This window comes from Archocentrus centrarchus, unplaced genomic scaffold, assembly GCF_007364275.1.
Source record: "Archocentrus centrarchus isolate MPI-CPG fArcCen1 unplaced genomic scaffold, fArcCen1 scaffold_26_ctg1, whole genome shotgun sequence".
NCBI lineage: Eukaryota > Metazoa > Chordata > Actinopteri > Cichliformes > Cichlidae > Archocentrus > Archocentrus centrarchus.
In genome coordinates, this window is record NW_022060256.1 from 3,975,093 (window position 1) to 3,994,476 (window position 19,384).

The window sequence follows — 19,384 nt, forward strand, 5'->3', positions numbered from 1 at the left end:
CCCCAACCACACCAGTAAGTGAGCATCATCTTTGTTCCAAACCAACAAAATTAAAGTTATGGAGTGGTCAGCCCAATCCCTGGACCTTAATCCAATAGAAAACTTGTGGGGTGCCATAAAAAATGCTGTTATTAAGGCAAAACCAACAAATGCAGAGGAATTGTGGAAAGTTGTCACATCCTCCTGGGCTGGAATACCTGTTCACAAGTGCTAGAAATTGGTTGACTCCATGCAACACAGTTAAGAAGTTCTAAAAAACAGTGGTTATACAATTAAATATTAGTTTAGTGATTCACAGGAATGCTAATCAGAATCAGAAGGTTTTTATTGCCATATGGGTGAACAGGTTGACAGCATTAGGAAATTGCTGCAGTACTTTGTGCTTACATAAAAAACAAATAAGTATAAAAACTATAAAACAATATACAAATTACAAATATACAGAGATATTAGAACTATAACTATAACACAATATTACAAAATATACAGTGCAGAGAATAATTAAAAGATAAAATGTAAACTATAGTCCAGTATTATACACATTAGTGCAATTCCTAAAGATTTGTCAGTTCATAAAGTGAAATTTGAGTTTATAAAGAAAAATGCAGACACTGCTATTTTTTTGAACAACCCAACATTCATTTTTTATTTCCTGTTAAGTAATTGGAAAAATTATACATTTTTCTTCTTGTTTTGATTTAGAATATAATGTGCAGTGTTCCCAATGCCTGTAAATAAAAACAATTTAAAGATTCCAAGCTTTACTCATGCTTTTAAATGCACTGCTATCATTTTGAATACAACTGTAACTTGTGCAGTGATTGGATGCGGATATAGTGCAAGTGGGTTTGTGGTATAGCAATTACTCACCTGTTTCTTCTTTTGTCTTTCCAGGGTGTGTTCAGGCAAAAATGTTTCCTAGGCTGTCTGAACACAATTTAAAGGTTCCGGGAGAGACCAAGGAGGAAATTGGGTGGGGAAGTTGCTTGGGATTTTTTGGGTATTTTTGTAGATGTTTTGTAGGGGTATCTGGTTTTATTGTAGATAATGGTTTATGGAGATGTTTGGGTGATGGTTTTAATTATAAATGCTGTTGTCTAACTGTTCGTGTATTTTTATTGTTGTAGGGAAAATGTGTGATTCTCCTGCAAGATGTGTAGCAAGGTGTGGCTCATAAACAGCTGGGTATGAAAGGGGGTGCTAATTGCCCAATTGGCAACTTCTGCTTTACTTGGCTTGGGGTTGCTGAAAAGCTTACGCCTGCCTCACGAGGCAGCTGAGTTAATGGTTTATATTAAGCCTTGAGAAATAAAATGGAAAAAATGTGGTACAGAAAATAAAGTCTGCCTGCAATGATTTAAAGCCTTGCCGCTCATGGTCTTCTCTGCGTCACAATCACCAATCACCTTTAAGAGCTTGTGGAGAAAACCACTGGAAGAAGATAAGGGAAGTTGAGCAAGATGTAATACTAATTTGTGCAATTATGTTAAGCATATGTTATTGAAATATTCATAAGAGCCTGTTGATTGATGTAAATATGAATTGCTTCATGTGGTGTCAGTCACAGCTCAGTTCACTTTTATAGATAATTTCTTCAATCAAGGAGGATATTAAAGGCAACTATGAGATCTCAGTTGGGTTAGCTGTCTTTGATGTGTTGTTTGATGGCCATTAACAATGGCCAAAAATTTTGGGGGACCAGGCATGATATATTTTTGACTGACAATGCCTACTAAGCAGAAACGCAGTCTGTCAGCTCTGAAATTAGATTTTTGTTTATGTGAAATTTTGTTTTGGTGAGCCGCGTAAAGCTGCAGTATATAACTTTCATAAAAACAATATTTTTCTACATATTTATTGAAATTGTCACTATTTCATGACAGTAAGGTAGGAGACAGATAATCTGTGTCTCAGGGAGGAGGTGGAGGAGATTGATCTTTTTACAGGTTATCTGTCTCATAACATATTGTCACAGCATGGTGATAGTGAAATATGTGGAATTTAGAGCCAAACGTATTGCAATGGCATGACATCTGACTTCGCCACGCCACCACGGCCAAGCCCTCTAGTGAAAACCTTTTGTGCTTTAAAGCAAGTGAGACCAACTTGTTATCTGTCTTCTGACTCAGGATCATCTTGATTAGGTCAAGGGGATGAGATGGAGCATTCCAGGAAAAAAAAAATAGACTTCCTGTTCTGAGGGAGCAGGTCTTTGATAATGTCAGCATATGACCACATAGTATCGTTGGGGATCCCACATAGATGACTCATACCAAGATTGGTGTAAATCAGTCTTTCTTTATGAAAGTTATAGTGTTTCGAAATTTGTGGCGTGTACGTCAATTTTGAGACCTGGCCACGCCCCTTTAACTTGCACGAAAGTTCATTGTTTTGATAGCTATTACTATCTAATGTCTTAAGAACGTATTGACCAACTTTGAAGCTCAAAATCCCTAGGAGGAGTTCATTAAAGTTTAACATTTAAGAAAAGTCAAAATAGCTTAAAGAAAGCCCTTTGACCCAAAAAGGCTGACTTCCTGTTGGGGTTAGTGCATACTTCCAAGAAACTTTTTTTTAATTGTTTCAGTGCATTCTACCTACATACCAAATTTCAGCTCTGTATGACTTACCAGTTGGCCTTGCTCATGTTAGGGGGTGCTGTAAAGCCATTTGGCGACACCCACTTTCAATTCCATCAGTTTTGGGACAAGTTTAGTGAGTTTTCAATTATGTTTAGTCCCCCAAATTAGTGCTTATTTTCAGAGGAGAATCATAATAATAAACATTTGAATAACAATAAGCCTTTACAATAATTTTGTTAAAATAAAAAAGTAAATATTCAATTTAAATAAAAATAAAATAAGCTAAATGAAAAATACTGTATTAACCCCAGACTGTAAGAAATAAAGGTAAAAAGTTAATTATAAAAGTTAAAGTTTAATTTGACCATTAAATTGCAATACCCTTTCTGACCAATAGGTCAGAAGGGCGCTAGAGAGTGAGCAGGCAGTTACGCACACTTCCCGCACACCAACCTAATGGGGACTGCAGTACTCGTGTGTGACCACAAGGAGCGCATGCCTATACACTTCACACAAATTTTGTCTTGAAATGACGTTCATGGGGACTTTCTAGAAAATTGCATGGGGCATATCTACACACTATTTTCTGCTTGAAAATGGGGTTGTGCCGGTGGGGACCTCAAATGTGGTCCCCACGGGCAAACAGGTCCCCATGTGTATGTATAGAGTCAGGCCAAAGTCCCCACGAATGAGGAAAAACGAGTACACACACACACACACACACACACACACACACACACACACACACACACACACAGATTTATCTTAGAGAAAGTATGAGAGGCTTCTCCAAGCCTAATAAAGATGTCAGGATGCAGCAACACTCAAGTACACACACACACACACACACACACACACACACACACACACACACACACACACACTTGTGATATCAAACCAGGTTAGAGCCACCAGAAATAGTAAAGCAAATCCAGTGAGAATAAATAAAGCAAACAATTATTATAATAAATAAATATAATAATAATCACATTTAAAACATGTGTCCATGTTTATGGCCTGTTGTTAGAAGAGGAGATGCTGCACAGTGATACACACAGACACTTCTGAGATGTGTCGCTGCCATCAAATTTAAATGAGCTCATATTTTTATTAAAATGGTGCATTTCCCCAGTTTAAATATTTGATACATTAAATGTTCTACTGTGAATGAATAAAGACTTCATGAGATTTGAAAAGCATCAGATTTTGTTTTTATTCACATTTTACATCCCAACAGTTTAGTAAATTTGGGTTGTCTTTATTTAATTTATGATTTTGGCAGTTTTGGTCCTCCATAGTGGGCTGCTGGAAGTCTTTGATCTGTTCATCGTCTGCTTTTAAAGCGGAGACAAACATCGTATCACAGACGTTTTAAAGAAAGAAGTGTGTGGGAGGGAATACATGAGGGTGTTCATTTGTGTGTCCCCTCTTCATGCTGCAGGATTTGGACTTAAATCCCATTTAAACCTGAGCTTTGATTTAAGAAGCAGGCTAATTTAATGGAATCTAAAATGTCTCATTAGTTTCTACAGAGAGCTTTCTTGTCTTTCATGTGCTGCATGGAAAATCTCAAACATCCTCCATTTGACTGAGATAATCACGGCACTTAAACAGATGTACTTACTCAGTCACCACCACCCACCCACCCACTTACACCTGATTCACAATCTGAGCTTCATTCGTCTGTGATTCCCTCAGGGAAGCTCCGCAGGCGGCAGTTCTACTCTCAGCCGCTGGAGAACGGCCGCGTCCTCGCGCAGGGCTCTACCTTCACCTACCAGGACGTCCTGGATCAGCTGCTGGTCTACACACCTGAAACTGTCAGCGGGGGAGCGGACGAGATGGCCTTCACTCTCACTGATGGCGTCCACACCCACACGGGCCGCCTGGAGTTCACGATGGACGTCACGAGGAGCGAGGGACCTCGGATGACCGTCAACAGAGGCCTGCAGCTTCCAGCAGGTGAGAGTCAGGAGAAGTTTAATGACCCCATTGATGATCAGTTTAAAGCAGACACCTGGAGACACCACTGATATTACTGTTAGAGTCAATGCTGCAGATAAAACTCAGCTTAGTTTTACTCTTCATGCTTTTAGCTCCTGTTTTCTTTTTTGCCTTCTATGTTGTTGATTTATCACATTAAATGAATCAGTGTGTTCATGGTTCCCCTGCTCAGACAGAGTATGTATGTACCAGGCCAGATCAGTGTTTGTACCCGACACCATCGACCTCTCTGATAACAGGCCTTTCAGGCTCCAAGGAAACTGGAAAAAAACACCAATCAGAGTTTATGATTTTCATGTATTTGCCTTGTCCCTCTGACTGATTAGAGCCACACAGATCCGCACAGCGTCCCCTCGCACACATACGCATTAAAATATGAGATCCCAGAAAGAAAGTTTGAGTCATATCAGTCCCTTTTTTAATGTGAGCAATCATAAAAACAAATGTTTGTGTTAATAAAATGACTCAAAGGATAAATGAAAGCCTTATTAAGGTTTTGTTTGAGCGGATTCCTGAGTGAGTTTAAGTAGCTGTTGTACTGATGGCTGAATAAAGAATCCCAAACCGGAGGAAGATGAAGACATCAAGGAAATAGAGGGTGAAATATGATTGCTGCGGTCTTTGTAATTTTTGCAGGGTCATCGTCTAAGATCACAGAACAGAATCTGAAAGGTACCGACATCGACTCAGACCACCTGAAGCTCCGGTATATCCTCACCAAAGACCCCCCAGTCGGCAAACTGCAGCTCAACAAGAGCAGCCGAGTGGAGGGCGTTTCTGTCAAAGGTCCCGTTCAGAGTTTCACTCAGGAGGACGTCAACAAAGGTGCCATCTTTATTTTCTTATTGTTATTTGTCCTGTTTGCACAGATGTCCTCGGGGGGAGGGGGGGCTTTATTATAGACTGTACGGAAAAGATGACGGTGAAGCAACAAGCACTTTAATCCTGCATTCTTGACCCTGCTGGTCATTAGGAACTCCTCTGGTTACAAAACGAAGTCGGACTCTATAAAGTGACACAGGGATGATGTTTTCGTGCAGGCCAGCATGAAATTAGCAACATAAATATGTAACATATCAATAGCAAACAACTTCAAAATTTAAAGCAGGGGTTTTTAAGTATTTTATGTTGTAGCACAAAAATATCAACACTTATGTTACAGAGCTTATCTAACAAAAAGCCCATCTCCTTTGAGACAAAGGTGATCTGTAGTTCCTAGGTTTGAAAACAACATGATGTTCAGATTATGAATTACTGTCCCTTTAACAGATGATAAATCAGCGAATGCCTTCAGACTTTCAGCTTTACAGAAGCTGATGGGAAAATGAGCCTCAGCTCCATTGATATGTGAACAATTTCCTGATGATCTTATGGGCTTAATCACTGGTTTCAGTTCTTACTGAACGTGACCTAATATTTGTTTAGTAAATTATGGTGATTATTAGAGTCAAAGAGCAGGATAAACCCAGGTTAGACGGTAGCCGATGAGCTTGCAGTGTCCCTCTGGTTCACAGTCAGATCCAAAGTTAAGCTCCGTGAGAAAGAAAAGTTTAGGATATTTTCATGATTCAGCAAGATAATCTAAAAAAATGGTGCCACTGTAGGTTCTCAGCAGCCCAGGTCATAAATGATAGTCTAAAGTCCTGGAGTCGAGTGCAGCTGGATTGAGAAATGTTGTGTTTGCTGTGCAGTGCAGTGAAGAGTGCTTGGATTTATACAAAGGAGAGGACAAACAGCCACTCCACAGGCAGCAGGCAGCATAGGATATCCTGAGGAGCCAGCTCTGCATTTAAAGGCCAGGGGACACTCTGTTGAGGATGCACAGGTTCACAGATGGTGTGAGAGAGCAGCAAAGGGGGCCTCTGTGTCCACCATGAACAACCATCACTGAACAGAGGTGGTGGCCTGTGGCACCAATTATCAGCAACCTGTAACACAGTCCTGAGATCCCATCTGGGCAGTTTAACCACCACCGACACCTCACCCCTGTCCTTAATAACTCACATGATGGTAGGAGGACACGATTCACAAACATGTCCTGACGTGGCGTCTCGGGACCACCTTAAAGGTTAAATATACCATCAGCTTTTAGAACCTTTAAGGTGAGAGATGGAACATCTTCAAGAACCTAAAAGAAGTTCAGCTTTCTTCAACTCAACCACTTTAGACGTCACAATGGCTTCATCCACATGTCTGTACACAGTTTACTATTTTTTCCCAAGAAAATAGTTTGAACCTGTTTTTTGTTGTAGTTCTTTAGTTGGAGGTGACAGTAAGAGGTTTTTTTTTTTTTTGCACAGCTCGAGTTTGGGCTCTACTTCCACACAGCACACACACACACACATGCAGCAGTTACAAAATCCACAAAGTAGAAAAGGTTACAGGTGGTTTGCAATCCTTAGAAATCATGAGATTAACTCCAGGTGAAACTGCATTTCTTAGAAAGATGTTAGCATGCCTCACAGATTAATGGTATTGTTGTTAGTGTGTTTATCTAAATGTAATTTTAAATCACATTTCCACTAATATTTAAAGATGGTGGTACTACAAAATAAGAGCGTAGGAGACACCGGCAGTGATTCAGCTGTAGGGTGGTGAGGTTCGTTGGGGTTTAATTCTTCCCAGCAGTTGGACTTCTGCGTGATGTTAGGAGCTTTGACACCGAGTGCTCGTCTCCATCTTGCAGGCTTGCTGCAGTACAGCCACGAGAAGGGGGAGAAGGGAGGCAGCCTGTCGTTCAAGTTCAACCTGGTCGATCCAGAGGGCAACAAACTGATCGACCAGTCCTTCTTCATCAGTGTGCTCGGTATGGTTTCCTCCATCCTCTGATACCTGCAAAGTACAGGCTGAAGTGTTCGTTCTCTTGGTGGAGAAGAGAAGGCAATTACTGCAGATTTATCCCTCCATCTCAAGTGTGCTTACTGATGTGATGCTGCACCCGGATATGTCCTGAATACGAATTGTGTGCAGTCATATTTATAACCCACTTTTACAGCTTGTTAGCTTTCACATGTTAAATCAGTTCGTTTTGGTTTCTAATCGACATTGTTGGAAATGCATTTTATTTTGTGTGTGCTGCAGAGATTTCCTTCTTACCATCATTGTAATATAATTATTTTTATTAGGGTTTCATTTATAAGTGACACCTTTCTTTATGAGATTGTGAGAAATAACAGCAAAAATGCTTTTTTTTAACCAAATAAGCTGCACAGACTTGTTGTTCTCAGTGTCTGTGAACAGATCTTGCAGATGTGGATAATCATCCGCCCATAGACCCACTCTGAGCCACGATAAACCCGGAAAACTCAGCTGTACCAACTTTTATTATCACCTTTGCTGACTGAAAAGCTTCCTCTCTCTTCCTTGTGGGGATACAGCCAAATTACTGCCACGGATCAGCAGTTTGAATCCAGCGTCCACTCGAGAAGCTGCTGGAGATTGAAGGATTGAGCAGCATCCTGACTCTCATATCTTTAACCCATTATTCTCTCACCTTTTTCACTTCTCTGTTTATTGCACCCTCTCAGATGTGACGTGGGGAGGCTCTCCATTCATATCTCTTCCTACCATACTGCCCTCTGATGACTTCTCTGCCCTCCTCTCAATCTTTCCTATCCTTTCTTCACATCTTTCAAACCTATATCACTTTTTCACACCTCCTGTCATTCCTTCTTATCGTCTCTCATTCCATATCAGTCTCAGCTTTTTTCACCTCCGCTGCTTCAGTCCATCCTTTCCCCTTTTTACCAGGATAAGAAACTCATTCCTAATACTTTGATTTCCTTTTGGATGAAATGTTTTCACAAACTACAAAAAGCCAGCAGGTCTCTCTGATAAATCTGTGCTCGACAGGAGATTTGTTCTTTTTTTTCCTTTTCTCCGCTCCTTTCCTGTTTATACTGACATTATTTATTTTATCCTCCAGAGGACCATCTCCCTCCATCTGTGGTGGTAAACAAAGGCCTGGTGCTGGATGAAAACTCGATGAAGAAGCTGACCACGCTGCAGCTGTCGGCCAGCGACCAGGACAGCGAGCCGAGCGAGCTCGTCTACCGTATTACCAAACAGACGAGCCTGGGCCACCTTGAACATGCTACCAATCCAGGTAAGCAGGGGACGATTTCAGACCAGGGCTATATGTTAGAGTGGATACTGGGTGTGAGGCAGAAGAACGAAGATTCACAGGGGAAGGCAGGACTACATATGCACAGGGGGCTGATTACACAAGGAGACACAGCAGGGTGCACAGCACAGGTGACGACCAAACCCAGACTTTTTCCAGTTTCAGTACCACTCAGCGAGTAGTCTGCGTCCTCCATGCAAACTACAGGTGACTATTCAGTCTGCTAGCAGCCAAAACCATCTCAGGGAGGTTTTTGGTGCTGCAGCCTCTTTGCAGCTGATTTTATTTGGTGGCTGCCAGCAGCCGCTCACCAGTCAGGTTTGTCCTTCACGACTCGGAGGTCACCAGCAGGTGTCCAGGCCTGTGTGACTGAGGTTTTAAGTTATATGAGTTTGCCAATAAAACAAATACTCAGAGAGACGGGAACAGTGGGGACAACGATAGTAAAGCTCCTCACCTCACTGCATCAACAAAGGAAACCAAAAATATCCCCCAAACTTTCCAGAACTAAGGAACATCATGAACTGTGTACATGGAGGATCCTTCTGTATATGATAACTGATTCTACACACAGATGGAGCTGTAATGAACCTTGCTCCACTTCCTCCATCCATTATTTCTGCTGCCCTCCACAAAACAGACACACACACAGTCTTTCTGCTGCTTGTGACACAGACAGACTTCTAATGACTGCAGCCGTAACTAAAATTCTCATCTTGTGTGGTGATGCAAGAAAGAGAAAACAAAAGGGAATAACTGATGTGAATCTGCATTTGGAGAGAACGGAGATGCTGATGCATCTTCCGATCACAAAGACGTGATTATTAGCTTCTGTGCTGCTGAGGATTTCAGCCCTGGCTGAATGGATTCCCCACATGGCTGAATGTGCTCGCAGCATGCTGATGAGCTGGATGAGCTTATCGCTGCTCTCCGATCTTCGCCTCAGAGCCTCACAGCAGCACCGGATAATTACTGCTAGCCATTCAGCCAGCCTGTCGCACCATGCTAACACGCACAGCTAGCTCACCGCCCCTGTGGGAAGCTTGTGAGTGTACGAGGAATGTCAAGGGAACAGCACAAAGAGATGAATGCTCTCTTTCAGAGCCAGCTCTCAAAGCCAAAGTTTTCAAAAGGCTTATTAACTGACTGAAGTTATGGCACACCTCTCCACCTGTCACTCTGGTACCTGCCTCACCTGCTGAGGTGCTCTTTGCAGTTTGAGGTGAAGCTCCAGCTTCCTAATAAGTGATAGGCGCAGCTCATTTTAGGATTGTTCAATCCTAAAATGTAAACTTCTGGTAAAAGTTTATAAGGACTTTGGTTCCCTGAAGCTGCGCAGGTACAATTCATGCAGAGGTGTGGTCTCTCTGCCTCGTCCCGGCTCATTCACGGGACTGTCACATATTCCTGCTTCCTCCCTGAGCACAGCCGATAGCTCTGCTCTGTCCCTGTGTTGAAATGAAGCTGAACTGCTCCTGTGGCCCACACAGGGTAACAATAAGCTTTCTGATTATTGCTGTTGTTTTTTTAAAATTATTTCTCACATAACCTGCTGTGTCCAGGCAGGTACACAGGCTGGATCCAATTTAGCCAGATTCCTATTGGACTAATCAGTTTAAAAAAGTCTGTTTTTGCCACTTTCAGGATGGTGGTGCGCACTCATCTCATCTCCAATCTCATTGTACGTCCTGTACATCCTGTATAATGACAATAAAGGCATTCTATTCTATTCTATTCTATTCTATTCTAAACTGCTGATACTTCCCAGAAGGCTTTGACTTCATGTGTGAAAGCAGGAAAGATGTTTGCAGTGTTTTGCAGCACAGTATCAGGTATTAACCTGTGCAGCATCCAGCCCGTCTTTAAACAAAATGTGGCTTTTTTTTTTTTTTTGCTATTTCTCATCAGAACAAATGGAAGTGAAAATCCAATTTGCTTTAATATGATGGAGCAAAAAAGCTTGATTTTCATCACTGACTGAGAATATTGCATCTGTCTCCCAGCCTGCCTGTCCTGATTATAGTGATCTATAAGCGTTCAGCTGAGGAATAGATGCCACAAGCCAGGAAGTCCACAGACTCGCACTCGTTTTGCTGTCAGTAGTTGACATGAAGAGAACTGATGCTGGATGTCTTCATTTCCTCAATGCCTCTTTGGCATGTTGCATGAGTTATTGCCTTCCCTGTGTAATGTTTTTATTTGATTTTCTTGTTTTTACTGTGTGAAATTCCCTCTCCTGTGCAGAGCTTGTATTATTCAGCAAGTTAATACCTTCACATGGACATCACCCGCGGAATCATGTCCCAGCAGAATATGAACAATAAAAAAAAACTTATCATGGAAACAGATGCAGAGGAATTCATCTCTGAAGTTTGTCAATTATTTTAAATGGAAAAAACTGACAAACTGGTTTCCACTAGTGGTGGACCTCCCAGTTCTGGTGTTCTCTAGTGAATGCTGTTGAGCTGTAAGCTGCTGATGTGAGCACAGTTCCTACTAAAGCACATCGGGACCTCGAGCCACCCTCATGGTGTCTGATTCTGGCGTCGAGTCAGAAGCATGAACATGAGTGACCTGCTGGAGGTCATTCTGTAGGGCTCAGACGAGCTCAGAGGAGCAGATACTCATCCTGCTGCTGGTTGATGCCCTTCTATGCCCCTGCCCAACTCTCCTCATGACCCTTGAGGCTGTGGTAGGGGACACAGCAAACCTTGTTGTAATGGCATGTATGGTTGTGTCACCCTGGAGGAACGTTCAGGTTATGCAACCTGAATGGGCTGCAGGTACCATCTCATGCTACCAGTAGTGAGAAAAAGCAAAATTGCATAAAAAGAGCAATGATCTGTGGCCACCAGCTGCAAAGCCATTTCTTTTTGGGGAGTTTTGCCTCTCCTGTTGTCACTTTAATTTGAACCAAAGCAGGTGAGATGGATTCACATGGTCTCTACTTCCTAACTGGACAGACTGATATCCCTGAAGAATAACCAAGTTTGTGTTATGCTGTGATGATCAAGTGGAACCTTTATTTTTTCAACCAGTGTAAAACCATGTCACACCAAAATATGAAAGATTATTATTAGTATTATTAGTTTATTTGACAGGGACAGTGTACATTAAATAACATTACAGTAAATGCACCAGAATTAGCCAAAAGGCTATTTTTCATCTGTTGTCCCTGGACAGATCTTAAAATTGTCTACCTAAAAACAACAATAGGAGGATTACAATGAACAAATATAAAAGAGCAATAAAACAGATTATAATTCTTCAAATCCTGTTGATAAAAACAGAATCCTAGTTAAGTATAATACAGACAAAAAATTATACTACATAATAACATAAAGACACAAGTGGCAACAGGGTTGGGTTGAGGGGAGACACTGTCCATAATCCTATTAATGCTGACATATCTGATGTGTTATGAACCAGTTTTTTAGATGCTTTTTGAGCAGAGTGTATGTGGTCAGTTCTCTGATGTTTTGAGGGACACAGTTCCACTCCTGTGCTGCTGTAACTGAAAAGGCACTCTGACTGAAGGCACTTTAACTGAGAGGAACAACGCAGTCTCCTCGGGCCGCCCCTCGTGTTACTCTGTGGGTGGCATTTCTGATGTTAACAAACTGACTGAGTGGAGGAGACGACAGACCACAGATGATTTTGAATACTTGATGACATTTTCCCAACTTAAAAGTTTATGCTTTTGTAGAATGGCACACTGATGATATCGTGATGGTTTTCTATCCAGATAAAATAACAAACATAATGGAAGCAGCCACAGAAGGATTCATCAGTGAAATCACTCATCGACTGCTTTTTTCATCTCTTTAGGCACTAGAATCAGCACCTTCACGCAGGCTGACCTGGCATCACGCAGCATCCAGTACGTGCACACCAGTGAAGAAGAGAAGCATGCTGACCAGTTCTCCTTCAGCGTGTCTGACGGGACAAACGAGGTGAATGAAGGGGTAACAGCCGGGCTTTATGATGCCTGGTAACAGGACACATTTTAAAATGCTTCATTAATCAGAGTGTGATCAAATGGAAACTGTTGGACAGCAGCTGTTGTCCAACACAGATTCAGCTTTTGATTATTAGCTTCTATGATTTATCAGTTTTTACTAAAGGCTGATTGGGTTTTAATAATAATTTGGTTCCCAGTTTGCCCAGAAATTCAGTTCAATTCAGTTTTATGTATTTGGCCCCAAATCAACAACATTTGGCTGAACAGAGAGACCCTCACTCACAAGTCCAGATTATAACCTTAAATGGTGCAGAAATTAGGCAATTTCAGAAAGAAAACCAGAAAGAGAAAAGTTTTCTCATCTATAGCTCAATAAAAAAATATTTTATGAAATTGGAATAAATTAAGAAAAGCGTGAACTCTAAAAAACTCTTGCAGAGCAGCAGGAACGCGGTACCTTCCTGTTCCAATTCACCTCATGCATAAGCCTGCTTAGCTAATCCAAATTAATGAGGATCACACGGACTTGAGTAAACACGTGAAGAAGGTCATTTGGCCTTCACGCCTGGCTGACTGCAGTGTGTGGGAGCTTTGTGGCCATTGTAGTGGCCGGTGTTTTTGAAGTGGTCTAGCTCTTTTTCCTTTTGCTAACTCTGAGAAGCCCGTTCTCTTTCCTGTTGGAGAACTCCTGCATATTTATAAGCAAGTGTTTTGCTTTAAAATTAGGAGGCTTTTGCATTAGAAATGATTCCAAAGCAGAATATGTTACTTTCTGTGCAGTGATATGGAGTTACTTGATGGCATACCAATACACAGTTTCTGTGTTAATGCAGTTTGTGATATTTGGGTTAAACTTTTTCTGCATAATTAGACTCTTCTATTCACTGAACTGTTGGGAAAGTTCTCCCTGAAAAGTAGGAAGTTTATCCCAGGATTTATTTTGTGTTATACATATGTGTATTGGTCGTAGACTGTATTTAAAAGATGGACATAGCCATGGTGATGTCGCCCCAGGATGTTTGGACTCACATTGGCCATATTTGGTCATGAGGGTGGAGTGCTAACTAATCAGGTAACACTAGCTCACTTGTTTCAGAAGCTGCATTTGTGAACTGCAAAGACTCTGATACCTGTTAATTAATGGACTAGTTCTTATATAGTGCTTTTCTACTATGAGCACTCAAACAACACGTTTGCATCCACCCATTCACTTCCATATGAAACTAAGCTAAGTGCTTAGTTTCATATGGAAGCTAAGTGCTTCACACATTCACACTCCAACGCTTGTGTCGGAGAGCAACTTGGGGTTCAGTATCTTGCCCAAGGATACTTTGGCATGCAGAGAAGCCAGGAATCGTACCACCAACCTTCCAATTAGTAGGTGGCCTGCTCTACCTCCTGAGCCACAGCCACCGCAATGCAGCCTTTGCAAAGGTCCAGAGGAGGCGGAGCTTGATGGCCTCATCCTCCCTGTTCCTCTCCTTATATCTCAGGTGCCTGGAAGCCGCGGCAGTCTCGAAAATGCCATCCTCATAAATTTTATCAGACGTTGCCAATCCTCCTCGACCCTCTCTGATAGATTTGTCAGGTTGAGCCAGCTGGCTCATTCCTGCGACACCATCACCCCTGTAGATTTCCCTGTGCTTGGACTGCACAGAGCTGCATACAGAGTGTCCCTAATAATTTCTTAATTCTTAATTTCTTCCCCCATATTTGGGTCAGGCCTAGTTGCCATGTCCGTGCATAGATCTGCTTGGTAAGCACTGAGCATGGAGGAAACATTCAGCCCCCTGTACCGGGCATCTGCTGCTGAATGTGCTTGGTGCACCAGCCTTTACCGGAGACTCTTTATGGTGAACAATTCCTACATGAACCGGAATTAAGATTTCCATACCTGATCGACTGAGGCCTGGGATAACAGCAACCACGGTTGGGTTAATTTAACTTGTCCTGCTCGTGCCTGATATTAAAGTTTCCCCTACCAATGAGGTATGTCTGTTTGTCTGTTAGTAGAATTACTTGAAAGGTTATTCAGATATGTATGAACATTTTCCCAGAAGGGAGTAATTTAACGGGGTCATGCTTGCTGCCTGCAATCTGCATACTACCTGCATACCACCACACCCCGTTTGTCTACATAAGGACACAGGTTTACCTGGAGGTAAAGCGGTGACAGTGTCTGCACTACTGAAGTTATAGTAGTAGTAGTTGTAGTTAGACAGACAGGCATTAATCATTTGCTCGTACGCACGGTCTGAGGCTGTTCAATATTTACAAATATTGAAAATGTGAAAATATTGATGAATCACTGATTTCTGCATGAAACGTTTGTACATACACAGATTTGCTTGTGTGGACTGTTTGTAAATGAGTCCCATTTTCTTGATATTCTGGAGAAAACTGATCTGGATTCAGGGACCAGGATCCTGGATCAGTTTTCTTCCCTGAATCCCTGAATCCAGTCTCTCCATCTGGATTCAGGGACTTAATTTTCAGCCAGCAGAGGTTCGAGTCCAGTATGAAGAGCAGGAGTGACGGCAGCAAGCAAAAACTGTTTCAGTGAATGTGTCAGAATTGTTTTTATTAAATGCATTTCATTCTTAGACTGATGATATTTTCAGGCAGTTACAGTAAAATAATGGAGAAAAGATGCAGAAAAATACTCGTTTTGAAAACTGTCCACATCTGCATTCATTCAAAAGGCTTGAATATCGTCTTTTCACCATCGTATCATCTGTTTATTGTCTTCAGGTTGCCCAGACTTTCTACGTCACCATCAAGCCGGTGGACGACTCCCTGCCTCTTCTTCAGGTCCCTGGCATGAGGGTGCAGGAGGGTGTGAGAAAGACCATCACAGAGTTTGAGCTGAAAGCCACGGATGCAGACACAGAGGTAACACACCGGCTGAATCGAAATTTTGACTTTTGAGTTATGGATAGCAAAACAATTTTTTCAGTGGTGGAAACAAGCTTCCATAGTATCAGCTGTATAAACAGATCATCTTTGAGGCTTGGTGGTGAACTCACTGGCATTGTGACTGATCCCAGAGCAGCATAATCTCTAGTTGTTTCTTTGTTGCCACTGAGCCATCGTTCCTCTCCCTGCATGTTCCCTCCTATAACACGTCCTTCCTCCAGGCGGAGTCCATCATCTTCAGTGTCGTCCAGGCTCCTCGGCACGGCACCATCGAGCGCACCATCAACGGCCAACACTACCGACAGACCGGCAGCTTCACCATGGACGACATCTACCAGAACCGCATCAGCTACAACCACGACGGCTCCAACTCACTCAAGGACCGCTTCACCTTCACCGTGACCGACAGCACCAACCTGCTCTTCATGGTGGAGGACGACGGCAAAGAGGTGTGTGTGTGTGTGTGTGTGTGTGTGTGTGTGCATGATGCACCTTCTTGACATTTCTTATTACAGCGGGATAACTGTGAGGGTGTGTCTGTGAGAGTGTGTGTTTTCTAACCCTTCATGAATTTGTGGGTGTGTTCGTGCACTTCGTCGCTGTGAGGACAGTAATGGGTGCTTTTGAATAGAGCGGACACCTTCAGAGACAGAGAGGGAAAATATTTTTGTAGAGGATATGTTTGGAAGGATATTTCTGTAACATGGAACTAGCAGCTTTATGCTTGCAGCTCGATTCATTTGAATATTTTTCCTGCAGGGCTGAGACAGAAAGTTTTGTGATGCTAGATTTAGGTTATTTAATTACTTCCTAGCCTGAAAATCTTCTCAGCATGACTCAGATCAGAGGTGGGCAGCGTTTCTTTTTCAGATGCCCACAGTCACATAGAGTAAGTGAAGGGCCGAACACTGGACACAGCTGAAACATGACAAAGTGCTGGACTCCATGAATTTGATTCCATTATAATAATTTTCCAGCTCAAATGGCCTGAGTCCTTGTTTCAAAAAGTATGACATTTATTTCAGCAAATACTGACTTCCACTCTGAGGTTGCAGTAAGAGTATGAATGCTGTACCAGGCTTTACATTAGCCTGCCTTATATGCACCACTCTGTGAGTTACTGATGAAACTCGTTTGATTATGTTATAAAAGTGCAATCAGACCAGATGATTTTGAAGCCATCATAATGTAATATTTTTCTGAATGAAAATAGAGGAAGAAAATAACATTTTTACCAGTATACTTAATTTGTTTATACACCTGTTGAAAGACAGGAAGTATTAGGTGAACACCCATGGAGGGCGGGCGGGTGTCTGAGCAGCATCTGCTGAAGGGTCCGCTCAATAACTCGAGAACTGTTCAGTCTACATTTATGGCTTATGACCAAAGCGAGGCTGGGATTGTATATGGGGTCGCTGAGGTTAAGATCAAGGTCAGTGTTACTTAAGTAGAAAAACGGCATCCACTCAATAACTGTGTGACGGTGAACAGGGTTCATACAGGGCTGCGGGCGTGTTTTGCCCTGCTAGGCGGTGCTCTTGTTAATCTCAGGGTACGTCTGACTTCCTACTTTTAAACAAAGAGCACAGGTCCACAGCAGATGTTGGGCCCTCATGCTGCCTTCATGGAGTCTGTTTGTAAGTAAGTAAGTATGTAAAAATTTATTTGTATAGCACATTTCAGCGGCGAGGCAGTTCAAAGTGCTTTACATCATAAGAACATAAAACAAATGTGCAGTAAAATCATTAAAATCATTAAAAACATCAATCAATTACACAATAAATCAAAACATCAGAATCATCACACAAAATCATTAAACCATCAAGCAGATGCACATGATAATCATAGGAGATGGTCAGTGTGTAATAAGATATTTTGTTTAGAGCAGCTTCCACCCGGGTTTGTTTGCGGAGTACTAATCAAAGGCAGCTTTAAACTGGTTTTCAGCCTTGATTTAAAGGAGTTTAGTGTTTCGGCTGTTTTTAAATTTTCTGGGAGTTTGTTCCAGATTAAAGGTGCATAAAAACTGAAAGCTGCTTCTCCATGTTTGGTTCTGGTTCTGGGGATACAAAGTAGACTGGAACCAGAAGACCTGAGTGTTCTGGGGGATTGATACGACGATAGTAAGTCTTTAATGTATTGTGGTGCTAAACCGTTCAGCGATTTATAAACTAATACAAGTATTTTAAAGTCTATTCTCTGGGCTACAGGTAGCCAGTGTAAGGACTTTAAACCTGGGGTGATGTGCTCTATTTTTGTAGTCTTGGTGAGAACACGTGCAGCAGCATTTTGGATTAGCTGCAGCTGTCTGATTGATTTTTTTGGCAGACCTGTGAAGATACTGTTGCAATAATCAATGCGGCTAAAGATACATGCATGGATGAGTTTCTCTAGATCTTGTTGAGACATTGGTCCTTTAATTCTAGAAATGTTCTTCAGGTGGTAGAAAGCTGACTTTGTAACTGTTTTTATGTCTCTGAAGGTTCAGGTCTGAGTCCATTACTACATGCAGATTTCAGGCCTGTTCACAGGTTTCTAATTGTAGCAGCTGAAGCTGCGTGCTGACTCTTGATCGTTCCTCTTTAGGTCCAAAGATAATAACTTCAGTTTTGCTTTTGTTCAGAAAGTTTTGGCACATCCACACACTGATGTGTTCTAAGCATCTGTTCAGTGCTTGGATAGGTTCTGTCACCAGGTGATTGCATGATTTAGAGCTGTGTGTCATCTGCATAGTTATGATAACTTATCTTATTACTTGTTATAATCTGAGAGATATTAAATAGAAGGGGTCCCAGGATTGAACCTTGGGGTACTCCACATGTGACTCCTGTCCACTCTGAAGAGAAATTGCCTGTTGACACAAAGAAGTTCCTGTTCTTTAGGTAGGATTTGAACCAGTTAAGTTCTGTGTCTGAGAGTCCGACCCAGTTCTCCAGTTGCTTTAGTAATATATCATGGTCAACAGCGTCAAATGCTGCGCTAAGGTCCAGTAGAACCAGCACTGTGGTTCTTCCGCAGTCTGTGTTTGTGTGGATATCGTTGAACACTTTGATGAGGGCAGTCTCAGTGCTGTGGTGAGCTCGGAAACTGGACTGAAAAACCTCAAAGCGGTTTGTCATTGTTAAGAAGCTGTTTAACTGTTGAAATACAGCTTTTCAATAATTTTGCTGATGAATGGAAGGTTAGAGATCGGTCTGTAATTTTGCAATAGTGATTTATCAGATTGTTCTTTTTTAACAGTGGTTTGATAACTGCTGTTTTTAGAGCCTGGGGGGAAACACCTGATGAGAGGGATGAGTTTACTATTTGAATCAGGTCAAAGGCAATGACAGGCAGAACTTTCTTAAGGTTGTAGGGAGGATATCAAGACAGCAGGAGGATGAGCTTAGTTGTTTTAAGATTTCTTCTAAGTTTTTATGGTTGAGTTGGTGAAATACAGCCATTTTCTCTGCCTTAGTTATGTTTGGGCATAACATCGTTATTGGGGTTGGTGTGGATGAGCCGGTTAACCCTCTAATTTTTGTAATTTTCTCTGTAAAAAAGTTGGCAAATTCATTGCAGGCCTTGCAGAGTGGAGTTCAGGTGGTGAAGTCACAGGTGGTTTTGTCAACCTGTCGATGGTTATGTTTATGATTTCTGCAAAATATGTTTCCCTTGCATGTTTTAACGAGGTGTGACAGCTTCGCAGCCTATCTTTGTATATTTCATAGTCAACGTGAAGTCGAGTTTTACGCCATTTACGTTCAGCCTTTCAACATAGGCTTTTTTCTGTTCTTACAAGTGGAGCATTTATCCACG

General features: G+C 41.8%; 1 protein-coding gene across 1 annotated transcript in view; it reads left to right on the forward strand.

The window, feature by feature from the left end:
* Positions 1–19,384, forward strand: part of fras1 (Fraser extracellular matrix complex subunit 1) — a 226,705-nt gene that overhangs the window by 182,191 nt on the left and 25,130 nt on the right. The window contains exons 42-48 of the mRNA XM_030723395.1: positions 4,281–4,544; positions 5,223–5,411; positions 7,273–7,392; positions 8,512–8,691; positions 12,538–12,662; positions 15,422–15,562; positions 15,808–16,035. Of these exons, the coding sequence (XP_030579255.1) occupies positions 4,281–4,544; positions 5,223–5,411; positions 7,273–7,392; positions 8,512–8,691; positions 12,538–12,662; positions 15,422–15,562; positions 15,808–16,035 (1,247 nt within the window). The remainder of the gene's footprint in view (positions 1–4,280; positions 4,545–5,222; positions 5,412–7,272; positions 7,393–8,511; positions 8,692–12,537; positions 12,663–15,421; positions 15,563–15,807; positions 16,036–19,384) is intronic.